The 17,992-nt window shown below is 33.6% G+C and overlaps 1 protein-coding gene across 2 annotated transcripts in view; it reads left to right on the forward strand.

Moving 5' to 3' along the window:
- LOC128854887 (homeobox protein homothorax) overlaps positions 1-17,621 on the forward strand; it is a 120,506-nt gene extending 102,885 nt beyond the window's left edge. The window contains exons 6-7 of one of the 2 annotated variants that reach the window (XM_054089343.1): positions 10,880-11,065; positions 13,576-17,621. In XM_054089343.1, coding sequence (XP_053945318.1) covers positions 10,880-11,065; positions 13,576-13,650 — 261 coding nt within the window. In that variant the 3' untranslated portion in view covers positions 13,651-17,621. Of the gene's footprint in view, positions 1-10,879 lie in introns of both variants that reach the window. The other variant, XM_054089342.1, reaches the window with a different exon arrangement.
- The last annotated feature ends 371 nt before the right edge of the window (positions 17,622-17,992 follow it).

Below are 17,992 nucleotides of genomic sequence, written 5' to 3' on the forward strand. Positions count from 1 at the left end.
ACCATTATTTTCGTAATAAATTTGCACGATTTGCAAACGTTGTTCGGTGTAAGTCTATTCATTATGAAATGGCAAACCAAACTGAGCATAAATCAAGTGACAGCTGTCAAAAAGACCATCTACGAAAAAAGTAGTGCCAACTTGAAAACCTAACCTCTAAAAAAAACACCCTTTATATTAAATATAACCATCTCAGTATTTGTAAAGTTCGGCCGAAACACTTCAAATTCAGCTTTGCGAAATATCTTTGTATGCAATTCTATAAGACCTTTCTGCACTGAGACACAATTAAGCTCAGCTGAATTGGTATAAGTTTCCTCTGTTTAGCTGAATATCGCTGTCCATAGTTTTATAAGACCTTCTTGACACTAAGACACAATTCAGCTCAGCTGAATTGCAATAATTAACTTTGCATGTTTCCAAATTTAATTCCAAAGTCAAAATGATAGCATTTATGTTGCTACTTCGACTAATTTAACGTAGCTAAATAGCGCTGATTTAATAATATTTAATTATAAAATATTTGTTATTAATTTTTTATTTCCATATATTAAGCCTCACCTATTTGCGCTGAATAGTTTAGTTAGGCGTATTAATTTGATGTAGGCACATGTTTATTGCTGGTTTTGTAAAAGCAATGCATCTAAATTACGCACCAAGTTTCGTTGCAACATGCGAGCAATGCTTAATTTTGCGTTACGCAAAAAAAGTAGTGAAGTTTACTGTCTGCATGTGAAATGCGTTTCTTTTCTTTCTGATTGCGTATTATGCACGCAACAAATGCAACGTAACAAAGCAATTGCGTACAAGCGCAAAAACTGTTCTTAATTACTCTGACTTTCATTATTTAGATTTTTCAAACTTTTTATTTTTATTCATACGGGCATAAGTGAAAGCTACATATTAAATAGGTCTGCCACATTGTCGCTGTAAAAAGTTAATGAACTGTTGATTAGTTGACAGGTGCATTACTTATTGACAAATGTCTGCTAATAGTGCGACATATAAGACGCTAATGTTGCACCTAGTTTTCACTGCCAGTGAAGCCAACTTTTTCACTGTTTTCTATTTTTTTTGTTTCTCTTTTTTGCTTTTTGTTGAAGTTGAGACACTGATGAAGATTTTTTTCTTTAGTTTAGTTTTTTATTTAGTTTAATAAAATTTTTCGTGGACAAGATACATTTTCTTAAATGAAACTCACAGCTATTTTGTTTTAAAAACAACTTTTTTTAATACAAACAACGGACTTACGAATATTTAGCTTTCCAATGTGGGGGTCGAAACTTATACCTGCGCCTTCGCTGCAAACCTCTGGAATATGTAAGCAGTTATGCATCACTTCAGTCATCCATTTGTCGTTCCACCCATGCATGCATGAGTCCATTTAGTCAGCCAAACCAACAACCAGCTATCCCACCTTCCAGTTAGTCTTGGGCTATGCCATTTCGGTTCTTCGACTACTATGTGCCACATTTGCCCATAGCCAGCCGGTAATATTGTCACTGGCTATGTACATATACATATGTCTGCACATGTTGGTGTATGTGTATTTTGTAGTAATGCATGCAACCCGGTGTGACCAGCGATCTTTATCGCATCCCACGACAGGTTTTTGTTTTGTCATTTGTCACTCACTCGCTGCGGCGCTCTGTGGCGCTGGGTTGTATTTGAGGCGCGATTCCACAAAAGAAAAAGAAGGCAGAACAATAAGAACAATCACAAAAATAACAGAAAAATAAAAAGAGTCATACATAAAACAGAAATAATAACAATTGCAATGGAAATAAAAATAAAAAAAGATACAAAAAAAAAAAAAAGTAATTGAAATAAGAAAAAAAGATTTACAACAAACGAAGCGTAGAAAAAGTTTTGTAGTTACAATGAAAAATGATTTACATATAGGGTTTTCCAAAAAGGGCGTATCGTAATGGAATCAAATTAGCTCTGTGCTGTGCGTATTGGTAAAAAAATGTTTTTTTTTAAACTTTATATACACAGCATATTACACTTTTATATAATATAAAATATTAAATCGAATGTCCGCCACGGTGACGTGCTGTGGCATGCATCCGAGATGTGCGTTTTTCAATTGCGCTGCAGCACACATACGTTTGAATTTGAGCAATGGTTCGGTTGGGCTAATTTTGAGTGCATCAGCCTGCGAACTGCAGCAAATATCACGAAGAAGAGTCTGGTGATGTGAAATCACAGAGTTCTGATGGCCAATTCCCAGCACCTCCATTAGTGATAACCCTACTTTGAGATCTTTCTTAGTAAATGTCTCCCAAATACAAAATAAATGGTGAAATTCACTGTAGTGAATGAATGATTTGACCGAAAAATGAATGAAATACTTGTTGGACACTGCTCAAGCAACCTATCCGCCATAGCCCGTCAACATCAACCAGATCCTATTAGGAAACCCTATATTTATTGACAATAGCTGTGTTGTTGTAAACCTACATACATACAAACCTGTACGACTAATATGTAACGTGAAATGGCAAGACGCTGTTGTTTAGTTCTTTTTTTCGGTTTTTCGTTTGTACTTATTTTTTTTCGTTGCTTTTTGCTTTTTTGCTGTCACCACCTGCCTGCCTGCCTGTATACCTTATCCCTGCGGACTTTGTTACGAATTTGTTGCTGATTTTTTACTTTAAGCAAATATAAAATACTTACTTGCAGTCACTGTAATAAATGCTAATAATAACAAGTGCACTTTTTCGCCCTGTACGCCTCCCATCTTCAGCCTGTCTGCTATACAATTGTAATCGTTCGCTCCATTTGTCAGTTTGAGTCAGTGTCTGCCCTATTAACAATCTGTGTGAGTCTCTGGATTTTTTTATTTGAATTTTTTTTTTTTTTTTTTTTTTTGGTCCACTGAGAAACCTGTTCTTTGGCGCGGTTGCGGAGAAATTTGCTAAAGCGAGTATACAGAATAATACTCGTATGCAGTATGTGACTCTATGACTCTGTGACGTTCTGACGCCAAGCGGTCCACACGTACATCCGATTGCAATTGTACAAGCAGAACAAATAAACAGCTAAATGCACGCCAAACTGAAAACCCACTCTGGATTTGCGCAGTGGGCTCCTGCGCTTAGACTTTGGGCACTTATATTGCAATTAACAATATTTCTCTGCTTGTTCGCCTCTTTTCCCAATAATAACAATAATAATAAACGTTTGAAGTGTGCTTGTTTTTTTTTGTTTTTGTTTTTTTGTGTTTTGGTTACAATTCATTTGACTACTAGTCGTTTGCATTAGTTAATGGCACTGACTACACATACAGCCTGCCGCCTTTAAGTCACTTGTCATCGTTTAGATATCTGCGAAAGGAAATCGAAAATTACTACAAAAAGATTTGCATCTGCATTTAGCAGATACAACTAAGCGACAAGCAGCATGCAAAGTGACTTAGTTTATATATGTATGCATGTATGTATGCGTGTATTTACATATATAGTGCAGTTAGTGCATGTGTATCCTTGATAATTTAAAATGCGGAGTTCAAGCACAATTCTTAAGTAGTTCTAGTTTGCGTGACAGACGCTTTTGTCTTTCAAGTATGCGTGCATGTCTGTGCGTTTATGTCTCTATATGTGCATCTACATATCTAAGAGATACCTTACTTACGTCTTTTTGTTCATAACAACAAATGTGACCGGCCGATGGTAGACTGTGGCCAGTTTTGTTCGTACGTGTGCACATCCAAACGAATATCTGATATATGTAGGTACACACCTATATTTATATTTAAATTGTATACATTGGCTTACCTTTTACTACATTTTTTTCATTTTTTTTCATTTTAGTAAAAACTTGTTGCTTAACGACACATTAAATGATTAAAAAATTATGTATGCGTTACTCTTTCAAGATTTCCAATGCTGATAAATGCATTAAAACAATAACGAAAAACAGTCGAATGAAATGCGTTTTGGGGGCAAAGAAACATCTCTGCGATGGCTTTTCAATGTTGCCATTAGAGGGTGAAAGATTGCCGCCACTTGTGTGTCGATTAATGTTAGATATGCAAATTAGTTCGAAATCTACTTTTAAGTTTTAAATATTTGGCATCCAAAGACTTTAATTTCTAACATTTTTTTATATTTTCCAATAATATTTTTATTGTTATTCAAAATATTTTCAAATTTGCCTGGAAAATAGTTTTAGAGTGAAACTCTTATGCGCTGAATACTCGTAATTTTGAAGAGGTCTAATTGGAAAACTACAGGGTGACCTAAATCCAAGAAACTTTTTGTAGGTTATTTTGACACAGGCAGATTTGTCCCGCTCAGAATTTTAACGGCTTGTTTGTGTAATGCTTCTGTGAACCGATGTGATGTCTTGCCATATTTTTGTGCAGTTTTTGATGAAATAAAGCGAACACAGTAAATAAAGCGCGTGCTGTAAGGGCATTTTGTGACTATCGAATTTCTATGAACTGAATTACTTTGAAAATCTCAGCTATAGCGCGCCTTACAACGAGAACGGTTTATTTTTAGTAGCCATCATTAGTCACTAGATACCTGTAAAAGTTTCAGTTATAACAATAACATGGCTTTATTTTAATGCTCGTTTGAAGCAAGAAAATTTTGCTTATTCAGAGGAATAACAAAAAGTGTGTTTCGATTGGTGTTTAAACTCGTCAGTACCATAAAGTTTCAATGGCAAGGCAAGTAACGAATTAAAAGTTTGAATTATCTCAACATCCTTCGTATTCGCCGGCTTTGGCTACTAGTGACTTTTTTACTTCAAAACATGAAAAAATTGTTCAGTCGATAAAAGATCACGTCAAATGAGAATGTCAACGCATAAAAATCCTGTTTTGAGGACCTTCCAAAAACTTTCTTCTTAGAGAGCTTCAAAAAGTTCGAGAAACGTGTGGAAAAGTGTGTGGAGCTGCAAGGCAATTCTGCTGAAAAATAATAAAATAAATGTTTTTGTTTTACTGTTTGCTTATGGAACGACGTAGATTTTGTTTTTGTAAATCTCACGAAGGCGCCATGTAACGAAGCGCCGCGGTGGTAAGCTGGCAAGTTGATCTGAAGTTCGTAAAATAACAATCAGCTGTTTGAAAATTTGGTGGTCAGGTGCACAGTTTAAGTTTATATTATCACAAATTAAAGAAAAAAAGTAAGTAATTGAAATTCTGTAGGATTGAATAGAAAATTTGCACTGCTTATGCTTATTTCTCCCCAATCCAAGTAATTTGGTCCGAAGCGCTTTTTATTAAGTGATTCATAATTTTTTGCTTTTTCGCCATATTTCTGCGTTTTTTACTTTTTTGTTTTAAATTGTACTCGTATATATAGCAAAATTGCTAAATCAGCTGACGCGGAAGAGTATTACCAAACAAACTGAAATAAGTGAACAAGTTCGTTCACAGCAAATCACATGTTGCCGAATTATCAACTCACAAGCCACCAAAGTAACGAAATTGGTTCTTATTTGACTTGCAACGTGTTGTATAACTGAGCACTTTATTTTTAATACCGCTTTTATCTAAAAAACATTTTCAAAGCTCAATTTAGAATACTCTCTCCAGCCATTCATTCATTCACCATTCTAACCCTTTTTTGCCCCAAACACCTAAATTTTACTAACACGCTTACCTGGCTTTGCGGAATTTGCTTTGTTGCCACCACCAAACGGCCAACCAATCAACTAATGTTGGCAGGAAGGAGAAGATGGCTGATGCAGTGTATGCCTTACGTAGGCTTGACTGCCTGCAAATCGCATGCAAATTAGTTTTAGTGCGTACACACATGTTAACGTACATTCGTACAAGAAGATTGAATATAAAATGAAGGGCGCAAAAATAGCACGTAAAACCTGAAATGTGCTTAAATGGCGGGCGAATATAATCACAAAAAAATACGAAAAAAATACAAATTTTTCATCAAACATTCGCACTCGCTGCATACAGCGAGCTGGAAATAGGATGCAAAACCATAAAAAATGCAGCAACAAATGCAAATCAACGAAATATAGAATTTTGCACAGCGCGAAGCAATTTAAGTTCTTGTCTCTGCGCTAAAATGTCCGACCGACTGACGGCCGGTTGAAATGCAAAAATCGCATAAATATGCATAAAAGTCGAATTGCCCGCGGGTCCAGTGAACGATCACAAACAATGCTACCTATATGCAGACGCACACACACACACACACGCACACGTATTCTCACCCAGCTGCGGCATAGAGATAATAGTAGTGCATGTACGCATGCGCAGCAGCAACACTGAAAATAATAGCAACAACATGCAAGTCTAGCAATGCACAAAGTTGTGGATGCCAGACAACCACAATAACAACAACGACGTCAAGCATGCATTAGCCAAAAGCTTTGAGCGATTTAAGTCTTTTCTTGCACATGCACACTTGTATGTATGCGTGTAAGTATGGCTGCGAATGTGTGATAAACAACTGCGATAAGGAAATGAACGCGAGGCGCGCATAAGCACTGACATTTTGAGTGTACCCGCACCAACAACAAAGCAACAGACTTGGACTTGGTTGATCGGCCGTTCAAAGTCCAGCTTACTCGAAGGGCAATGAATAATGTGCAACGAAATGAAGTGCACTGCTGCTGACGTTCACTTAATGATGCACTTGGTGCATTTGACCCAAAAGCTGATGATGTCTGGACTTACCTACAACTAAGTGTAGAAAAACATTGCAATACGAGTAGTAATGCTGTTGTATAGTCTTGGAAATGCCAATGTTGTTGCGACGCTTGCATTCTGTGCGGCGAAACGCTATTTCTATTTTAAACAACTTTACGCAGTTAAACTATGGCACATTTAATGTTATTTGATAGAATAGTCTTAGGAATTAAAATTTAAAAATAAGTTCCTTTTTTCAGTTATTCTATTTTTCGTACTTGATACTTTCTTCTGAATTAAGTGGTTGCTTTTTTCGCGCATTGGCCTCTGTGCCTCATCTCGAAATCTCCAACATTCCTTTTTCGTGCTATTTACTCATTTGCATATTCTTTGGCACAGTTCAGCTCGCCGTAAAAGTGGTCAAACTTGTTTGTCGCAGCATTGGCCTCTTCCTGTTGCAGCCAAAAAAGAAGTTTATAAGAAATGCGTGCACCGCCGTCACTGTTGCCGCCATAGTGCATACTTTCAGCCACCACTTACCTGTTGTTCGTTGCTGTTGTCTGCACTTACTTGTGGTCAGTGTTATTGTAATTTAAGTCAGGGATATTGAAGGTTGGGTTAAGGCAAAAAAAAAGCAAATAAAGAAATAAATAAGCTGCACATTTTGGCTCTTTTGCCTTTTACTACGATATTTTGGCCTGTTTTGAAATTCGCATCAAACATTTTAAGCAAGAAGTGCACAAAAATAATTTCTATTGGAAAAAAAGAAACTTTGTTGTAGTTGTGGTAAATATAGATTATATTGAGGATCAAAAATTGGTAAATAAATATTTTTTCTAGTTACTCAAACCACGCCTTATATTGACCATAAAAATACATTTCAACCGACTAATCACAATGTGCCACAAATTGTTGCACGTCGAACGCATGGTCATACGAGATTTGCATGAAAATGTCGTTTGCCATAAAAGCAACTTGATTGCCCTACTCTCCTCGCTCTCGTATTGCCATCAAATCAAAACTACAAATACCAGAAATGGCCAACAGTCCAGCGTTGCTCAAATCATTTTCTTCGCTGCAACATAACCTGGCCAGACAGTCATTCAGTCAGTCAGTCGCGTTAGTGCTTGTCTTGTCACTTCGTGCAACTTCCAAAGGGACTACAAGAATGCGCCGCAAAAATTCCTTAGCGCGAACGTTAACGCTTTTTTATAGTAGCAACACTTGTTGCCGTTAAAGAGTGTTGCAGCAAAGTTGGAGTAGTTTCTGCAATTGTTGTTATCGTTGTTATTGTTGTTATGGCGGTTGGGGATGTGCTGGTGGTGTGACAGATAACATGCGTACAAATCAATTTCGTGCGACCAGCCGGCTTGATGATTGCGTTTTATTGTTATTGTTATTGTTGTTGTTGCTGCTGCAATGCCACAAACATTCACATAAGCATAACAATAATCGTAATAATAATTACAATAACAACAAGAACATTAATAATGCTCATGATAACAATACCAGCCGGCGAGCGAACTCACAAATAATTATTGCAATTCCAACAGACATTTTAAGTGAAATATTTTTGTTTTCTGCTTTGCTTTGCTTTGCTGTGCTTTGGTTGGCGTTGGTTGCGCACGCGCTTGCACATAAATTCACAATTGATATGTTTATGGTGCGATCTGCGCGCATCGGATGGCGGTGGGGAGGTCGGCTGATGCGCTGATAATGACAACAGTAGTGGCAGCAACAATAACAATAACACTTACAATAACAATAATAATAATCATAAACATAATAATTTTTTAATTAATCTGTCAGTGTTGAGGTTGACAGTTGAATTCTACTGCTAGTGAATGCGTGTTAGTATGTACGAGTTACATATGTGGCATGCAACACTGTGCGTAATTAATTGCGCGAAATATTTTGCTTGCAATGAGTGCATCCTTAACGATGAAACTGGACGGATGGATAGATGGATGGATGAATAAGCGAATGTTGATGGGTAGTTAAGAAAATTTAAATACTCGTTGGAAAGATTTTTACTTTTTTTTTAATAAATAAATATTTTTAATGTGCAGTTATTATTCATGAACTTGTACAGTGTTGAAAAAGTGTAAATATAAAGTGCAAAATGATTGCTGGCATCATATATATGAATGTAAATATGTATATATGTACATATGTATGTGCGCTGACATTTTTTTCGAATATAATTGCATTCTTCTTTCATTATCCAATATAGTATTTGTAATTTTTTAAGAATATCATGCTTTGCATAAAAGTGATTTAGAAAGGTTATATAATAATTTTAATGGCAAAACTTAGATGTTAATATGTCATGACATAAAGTCATAACACAAATTAAATGATGACATAAATACGCAAGTTAAAAATTAAATATTTTTGATTGAATGGTATGCCAGCTATGTCGTAACATAAATGGCATGCCATAAATGTGCCAATAAAAAACTTGAATAACTTCAATTTAACATTTCTAATGGCAAAATATAAATGATAAAATGCCGTGATATGAAGTTATACATAAATGGCATAACACAAAATAAATGATGACATAAATACGCAAGTTAAAAATTAAATATATTTGATTAAATGATATGCCAGATATGGCATGCAATAAATGGTATGCCATAAATGCGCCAATAAAAAATTTGAATAACTTGAATTTAACAGTTCTAATGACAAAATATAAATGGTACAATGCCATGACATAAAGTCATACATAAATGGCAGAACGAAAATTGAATGGACATAAATATGCCATAAATAGGCATGCAATAAATGGTATGCCATAAATGCGCCAATAAAAAATTTGAATTACTAAATTATTTACTTTGACCAATAAATGGTATGTTCATAGGTATGCAAACTTACATATGCAAGTTGGCGCAAAATTAATCACCCATTTGGTTTTTGAATAACGTTTTTTTACTAAATAAAAACAAAAATGATTTTAGTCACGGAAACCTATATTTTGACCGTAGTCCAGTTCACATGTATCAAATATGATTGACGTACGACGCTATTTGACGCAGAAACTTGCACAACTTCAGGTTGTTAAAATTTAAAGTGGGACAAGTTGAATACAAAACTTTGCTATTAAAATTTCAAAAGTCTAATAAATTTAAAATTGATAGCTGAAACCGGCCATTAAAAATTGTATGGCATACATATATCATATATGGTATGCCATAAGTATACAAATTTATATTCATTAATATAAGGCAAGCCCTTATTGGTTGTCTTAAGCACACAAATCGAAAAAAAAGATAAATTTAAAAAAATAAAGCGGTATTGCACGATATTTCAGTATAGACAAATTATTCGCAAGCGAACTTGTTTAGAAAAACTAAATAAATATAAAGTTAGAAGCGGTTACTATGCTTATTTCCTTCTGAAATCATACTATTAGGCAATCTTAGATCAAATAACCGACACTCAATTACACAATAAGAAAAGCGCTTAATCGACGCAAATCGATGCATAAAACCTACATACATATGTATGTATGCATGTTCGGACATTTCCACTACAGGTAGTGTTCAACCGCCTCGATTGCTTATTAAAATATATTAATTTGCATAACAGAGGGGTTATTAAATTTAATTTGTACCATTTGCCTGCCTTTATAAATCACTTTTTATGCAAAGCAATTAATTTATTATACTATTTATTCAGAATTTATAAGAACTAAGTAAGCACATTAGCCTCTCAGATATTGGCGCCACTTAGCACATGAAAACGCACAAAAATTTAATGAAATTTGTCACAGCATTTCACCAAAAAACCCTAGTCTCAGAAAATGCATAAATTATTAGACTTTTTGTAAACTTTTAAGGTTAATGCAACAAACAAATGGCAAGCCATAAAATTGTGCAGAATCCCTAAACCAAAAATTGCATGTTTCCTTCAAATATTTATTATCAAAAACTGTCACTCTGATGCACACAGTAACAGATATTTGATTTAAAATCTGCCCACATTTGCAAGTGTAGGAGGGTACGTGTATTAAATAGCGAATAAAAAAAGTTAAAAAATAGGGAGCAAAAAAAGTTGAAACTTTTACCATACAAATATGCAAAATATTCATTAATTAAAAATATTATAGCTATAGAAAAAATATATTTTAGTGCTTAGTTTTTAAATTTTGCCAAGAAATTTTGCAATCACGACTCATGAACTTTTTTTCTTTCTCTTTCTTTTCTTCTCTCTCTCCCGCTCTCTATCTCTCTCTTCGTGTTCTCTGTTGTACAATTGCAGGTGCATGAATTATGCGACAATTTCTGTCATCGATACATCTCATGTTTAAAGGGTAAAATGCCAATAGATTTAGTGATTGACGAACGGGACACCACCAAACCACCAGAAGTAGGTTCAGCTAATGGTGAAGGAAGAAGTAATGCCGATTCGACATCGCACACCGATGGAGCTAGTACACCAGACGTTGTGAGTACCCCCTTCGCGGGAGCACATGGTCCTATATTGGCGAGCTACAATGCGGTGGTGCACCCATGTTCGTAGTACGATAACGACCTTCTTGCAAAAACGAAGCGGGTGCTCACAATGCCCTGGGATTAAATTAAATTAAAAGAAAAAACATGATAATAATAACTATAAAAAGTAAAGTAAAATAAAAAAACTTAAAAAGATCCGTACTAATAAAATCTAAATGAAAACGAATAATGCCAAAAAAAAATTGCAAAACTTCGAAAAAGCATAAAAACAAATTCAAGAAAGTCAGAAATAAGGAAAAAACATGGCCACAAGCAAAATTGTAAACTAATAACTCAAGAACTTATTAAACAAAAAACCAATAGTAAAGAAACCCACACCGCAACAACAACAACAGCAAACAAATTCATAAGGCGTTACGCACACGTATAGTAAAACAAAGAAAAATGGAAATGGGCAGCCAAAAAATATAAAATTCAAACGCTCAAAAGCATGAAAAGCTCAAACCAAAATTTATCTAAACAAACGAATGCACGAACAAACGAACGCATGCACAAACTAGCCGCCAAGCGCCACAGCAACAGCAACAACAGCAACTGAGCAACATTGCCGCAGCAACATTCTTCCACTGGTGGATAAATGTCCCAGCAGCTAAATAATAAAAAATGATTTTGTTTCTATTTCTGTTTTGACAACTGGCAGGAATGAGTAGCAATTTGAAAAGAGAAAATTGCGGCATTGCCAAGCGCAAAATTCATATGTACATACATAAATCAGCAATAACTAAAATAATTGCACCAAAAATATGCAACTATGCAATGTAAATAATAGTAAACATATAAAATATGTAATTTTGAAAGCTGTTAGTTGCAAATTAAAATCAAATCGTTTGCTGCTGTTGCTGACGCCGTCGCAGTGGCAAACGCAGACGCAGTTGTCGCCGTCGATGCCTCCGCTGCCGTACCATCGCTGTCATTGCCATTTTTTATTGTCACTATACGTGGGTGCAACATCGCCAGATCAACACCAACAAATGAAAACAAAGAAAAACAACAGTAACGCAAAGCACTTTGCGCAAAACACCAACAACAATTGCCAAATAGAAAAGCAAACAAAAATAGAAAAATCAAAATAAAACCAAATGCAAATGCAAACGCAAACGCAAAAGCAAAGAACAGTGAATTTGTTTGTTGGCGGCCAGCACAATCTGCTGCGTTGCAGCATTGTTGCTAGCAACATGTGTGAGTGAAATATGTTCATTCATGCTTGTTGCAAGCAGCGGTGTTTGCAGCGTTGCGGGTGCGCGCTGGCAGCGGTGGGATTCAAATGAATTTGTGTAAATACCACATAAGAAAATTTTGCATTACAATAACAAAATCCGTAATAATTAATATTAGTTTTGTTCATTGTTTTTTGCAAAAACTATTGTAAAAAAAGAGTTTTAAATTTAAACAAAAAACTACAAAATACATTTGTAAAAAGTTTCCCAATAACAACCAGTTAAAAGTAATAAGTAAAAGAGCAAGAAGAGGAAAATACAATTTTTAACACAAAGGTACCACAACTAAAACAAAAATGTTAAACCAATGCCAGGGTTATTGAGTAAAAAGTTTTGAAATGAATGCGAATGCGCAAACGCAATAAAATGCAATGAAAATTTGAAAGAAGCGCATTGAAGAGCACGGAAAAGTGAGAAAAAGTACTTCGTTTTTGCAAGAGGCCCATATAGCTCGCCAATATATATATATTTATATATATATGTTTATATATATGTATAAAGTAATATATATATATATATGTACTATTCTATATGAATATATTATTACAAAAGATTTATATATACCAACCAACTATAAATACATACCTATATATTTGCATATATTAAATTTTATTTCAACTAATACTAAAGATTTAAACTAAATTATTTATATAAATACATTAGTAAACTATTTACCGCCGCCTACCGCCCATTACAGCACGAACCCAAACGGAAATTAAAAGAACAATTGCGGTATTCACAGTACAATTGTCTAAAGGTATTATATGAATTGCGTAATTTCAATTGTCAGCAAGCGCAAAGTGCCACTGATTTTTAGCGGCAGCCACCTTTACTTCCTAAGTATTTTGCTTGAGTTCAAAATTGATTTTTTTGTCGAACAGAGTTTGTCGAAAACACTCCACACTGTGAATACCGCCTTTGACTTACTTTCGATTTCCACAATATTCCTTTCGTTATGCGGAGGTGTGTCTTTAATTTCAATAATTTTCATACCTATGTATATAGTTGAAGCGTACGCGCCCAAATCGGCATTATGTGCTGAGCAGTTTTTTTTTGGCGCAGACAATATTGAAAATTCCTACTTTTATTTTCACCACGAACTTGAAATTAGCTCGACAGTAATCTTTCGTTGCTTGTTCCCTTCCCACTGTTTTCTCCAACATAAAACAATTAAAAATAAAAAAATGTATTTCCAAATGCAACTCAGGATACGGCGAACCAGCAGCAGCTGCAACAACATTTCACGCCCTTGGAGCAGACTTATGCGAGCTATCACATCAAAAATGAGGCGGATTTTTAGTGAGTTTGCGTTAAGAGACGACAAGCGGAATTTTGTTTTTTTTTTTTAAAACATCTCTTTGAGTAGTTAACAATTTTGGGATTAAGGGCTTATACAGTAACTTTGCTTAGAAGAAAAAATGAAATGAAATAATTCAGCTGTATGATGCAAAAATTGCAGCAACCTAATTTAATGCGCAGCTGAACTACAGAAAACGGTTTGCAGTCGAACAAACAATGTATTGAGCAGTTGTTGCATTTTTAGGCCAAACATTTTAACGAGCGCGCATACGACTGCCGAACGAAGCGCTTTTAGCTGCCGCTTTAGGAGTAACGAGCTTAGCATCCATACAGTTGCACAAAAACTCGTGATGACCAGCTAATCAACTCGATTAAATTTTTTTAAATTAAATGTTGCAAACAGTGGGCGGCGTAACTTTTCAAGGGATGGGTAGAGAACATTACTTCCAAACAGAAACAAAAAAATGCATATATATATACTTCAATCACTAATACTACTACGATTTCTACCCCTACTACAAAAACTACTGTACACAACGGATATACGTAATAATTTGTAATGACTGAGAATATAAGTAACTAAATAAAAAATTAAAAACCATATACGTAAAGAAATAACTGAAAATTAACAAATATATATATATATATATACAAAGTCTAATGTATATTGTGAGCGAAGGTCTAGTTTATAGTCAATAGCAGAGGGCAGTACGTGAAGGAGCATACTTAGGCAAGCGTTTAGTGTAACTGTAAACAGATATACGTAAAAATGCACTGAGCGCAATTTTTTTTTTCTTTTTGTTTTTTTTTTTGTTTCTTTGTTTTTTCTTGGCTTGAGTACGATTAGTCGGTTTACAACTAGTTGAAGGCAAAAGGAAATATTTTGTAAAATAGCAACAGCAACTTGAGAAATTCAAGTTAATTTAAAATAATATTTAAGGCAAATAATACAATATATATATATATTTACAAACTAAACTTTAATAACAGAGGGAAACTAGAAGCGGTGAAAATGTTAGTGTTAATTTAATTTTGAATAATATTCCTTTGAAAAGAAGTAAAATAAACTCATAATACGTAATTAAACAAAACAAACAAATAAAAGTAAATGTAGGTGAAAGTAAAACACTAAAACACAAAGTATACGATTTTTCTTAAGGAAAATTAAAAAACAAGCTGTTATACGATTTCAAAAACACATACATACAAACATACCATTCATGTCCTTAACTAACACTCATACAAGCGCACTAACATACACATGCTCAAATTGCTGAATTGTCTTTTTATTTTTTTTATTCTTTTTTTGGCTTCTTATTTCAACTTAACTTTATTCCCCACTTGTTTTTGGCTTTTCAGCATTTTTTGCAACTTCTCTTGCCCATACGAAATTTTCCTAATTTTCATGCATATTTTTCGTAATCTTAATAAACTTATGCTTCATTTTTAAACTTGCCAATATTGCATAAACAATTTTCTTTCACTACGAACAAATTCACCAACAAAATTTATTACAACCGACAGTGCTGTTCAAAAAATGCGACCATTTATACGTAATATACTGCAACAAAAAAAAAAACAAAACAAATAAAAAAAAATTATAAAATGTTTATAGTAGTGTAAATGTTATTTAATACATAACGAAAACCCAAGTTAGTGTGAATAAAATGGAAAAAAACCTAAGTTCAAATGAAAGTATACGAAATGATTTTTATTTTTTTATTAAATTTAACTATTACTTTAGAGTGTTGAATTTTAATATATGATAGAAAGAGGAGAGGAAAATATACATACATATATACGAAAACTTACTAACATTAAACTTCTAATTCATAAATACAACATAGCATACAAGCAAACACACACAGACACACACATTTAACAGACAAATAAACTATACTAAATACTATTCCTATGCTTAGCTTGTCCCGTCAAGGCTGCGCAGTGTAGCAGAGCTGGGCATGAGTAAACCCTACCTACTATGTACATTGTGACTTCAACTACAACTTTAAATTCAAAAAACAAAAAATTAAAAAAAAAAAATCTTTGAACCTTAAACTAAAGTAACGGCGAAGTGGTATAAGAGGGGCAGCATGAGGAGTATCCGGAAGCAATGAATTTCAGAAAATTGAGTTTTGTGTGAGGAAAGCAAGCATATTTTTTAACTTTACATTTTGCGATGCATGTGAAAATGTATTAAGTAGCGAGCTTTAAGCTTTTAAGCACGCCTTTTCAAATATCAAATCGTTGATGAATAGGTAGAGAAATTCAAATATTGGCACTTTTTCAAGCAAGTTCACCAAATTAGAGGTCTTCAATGTGTTTACATCGAAAACGCGCTGAAATTGCAATCAAACTGCCTTAGAACTCCAATACAGAAATTCGAAATTTTTGAAAAAAATTTTAAATCGGAATTTGAAAGTTAGTTAGTATGCGTCTTCCTGCAGGTAATAACTCGTATATTATAAAATTTTTTATGTAAAATGTAGCTATGCGTGTCAAGTCGGCATATGTATACACACATGTATGTGTATTTGTATATAGAAATCGCGTAAAAACTGTGAGACGCATGGGTACTGAAAGACTGAAAAACCACCCACGCATGAAAATTTCAAAGCCTACTTGGCGTATAGTTCCAATTATCTTCTGCAAGTTTAGCAAATTGCTCCCTCTCTCTCTCTCTCTGTCTCTTTCTTCCTCTACATCTTCCAACATACAGCGTCGCACTCTCGCTGTTAAGCTTTCATTCATTTTGCGGCGAAAGCGTTATACTGTTTGCCTTCAACTTATTATGAAAGCTCCGTACTGCTTTTCGTATTTCAACTCATGCCCCCCTCTATTGCCACATGACCTTTAAGAAAATGTATACATAACTACTATCTTGTTCTTTCGCTTCTAAATACGTACTTAATATGATTCCAATATGGAAAATTCAAAACTCACACAAGAAAATCGAAAGGACAATGAACTATCTCTGTACGTACTAACTATAAATCTAGAATACTTATTATTATTATACATATAAATACAATATTTTTTTTCTTTGCTTCAATTGTAAAGCTATATGGGCATTGGAAGCAACAACAACAAATACTACAATATAAAGCGTTGAAAATTAATAGAATTAATGGAAAAGCAACTATCTAAGAGAATTTCAAAACTTTTCTAGCTGATGATAGTAGCAACTTTTGAAATGCAACAAAATTTTTTAATATAGTAAAACTTGTATACGTTTTTCTTTAACTTACGCGTAAGTAAAGCAAAAAATTAATTATAAATAGGCGTGAAAGGAGTGAAAATTAAAATAGCTGGTAAAGGAAATAGTTGTTGTACTTTTTTGTCATACAAATATGTAAAAAAACTAAAATGAAAATAATAATAAAGCACAAGTGCGACTGATTTTGTTGAAGCACAGAACCTAAGCGCGTTTGTGCTGTTTGTAAAATATTTAATAATAAAAAAAAGAATTAATAAATAAAAACTGGATTATAAGCAAATAGCAACGGATAGAATTATTAAAATATGTTATGAACTAATAAAGTAATTTTCCTATTTTAATTTTTAACTAAATCGTGGCAAACTGTGTTCGCTAATTAATGAAAAATAGTAATACAAATGAGTTGAGCAATGAACACAGTGAAAATGATTTTCCAAAAGCTTTGCTATGTTGAAATTCAATTTTTTAAGTGACCTAAATACTTAATAATTACTGTATTATTTTTATTATCAGAAAAAAGGAAAAAAAAATATTATTGGCATGCAGAAATTCTGTTCACTATTTGTTATTCTGTTAAATAAGAAATTCCAAAAACAAAAAAAAAAAAAATTGAAGTTTTAAAAGGTATTGAGATACGAGCATAAGAAAATCAGAATGAGGAGGAGGAAACGTTGATATCGCAACTGAAATACGTAATTTGCTTTAGGTGATATATATATTATTAAAGCTTAATTAATTGTCTAATAAAAAAATTATTGTAAAAAAGTGAAAAGAAATTGAGTTTTTTCTTTATATACATACATACATTCATGCAAAATTAGTGCTTTAAATTAGTTTTACAAACCAACTTTTGTTCAGGTGTTGTTTTTTTTTGTTTGTTTTATTGCATACCTACAGCAACAAAATCGTTTTCGTTTTTGTTCTTGCGCGCTTGCGTCGTTAATCTTTTTACATACATAAATACGTACTATGTACTTCCTTCCTTTTTGTTACCTTAGTTTATTTAATTGCTGATTGTATAGTTATTAGCAAAATTGTATTAAAACGCAATTAAAATACCAATATTTTTTTGAAAATATGAGAGAAATGAATAAAAGTAAAACAAAAATACTGAAGTTAAGTGAAA

This window comes from Anastrepha ludens, chromosome 2 (genome assembly GCF_028408465.1).
Source record: "Anastrepha ludens isolate Willacy chromosome 2, idAnaLude1.1, whole genome shotgun sequence".
Lineage (NCBI taxonomy): Eukaryota > Metazoa > Arthropoda > Insecta > Diptera > Tephritidae > Anastrepha > Anastrepha ludens.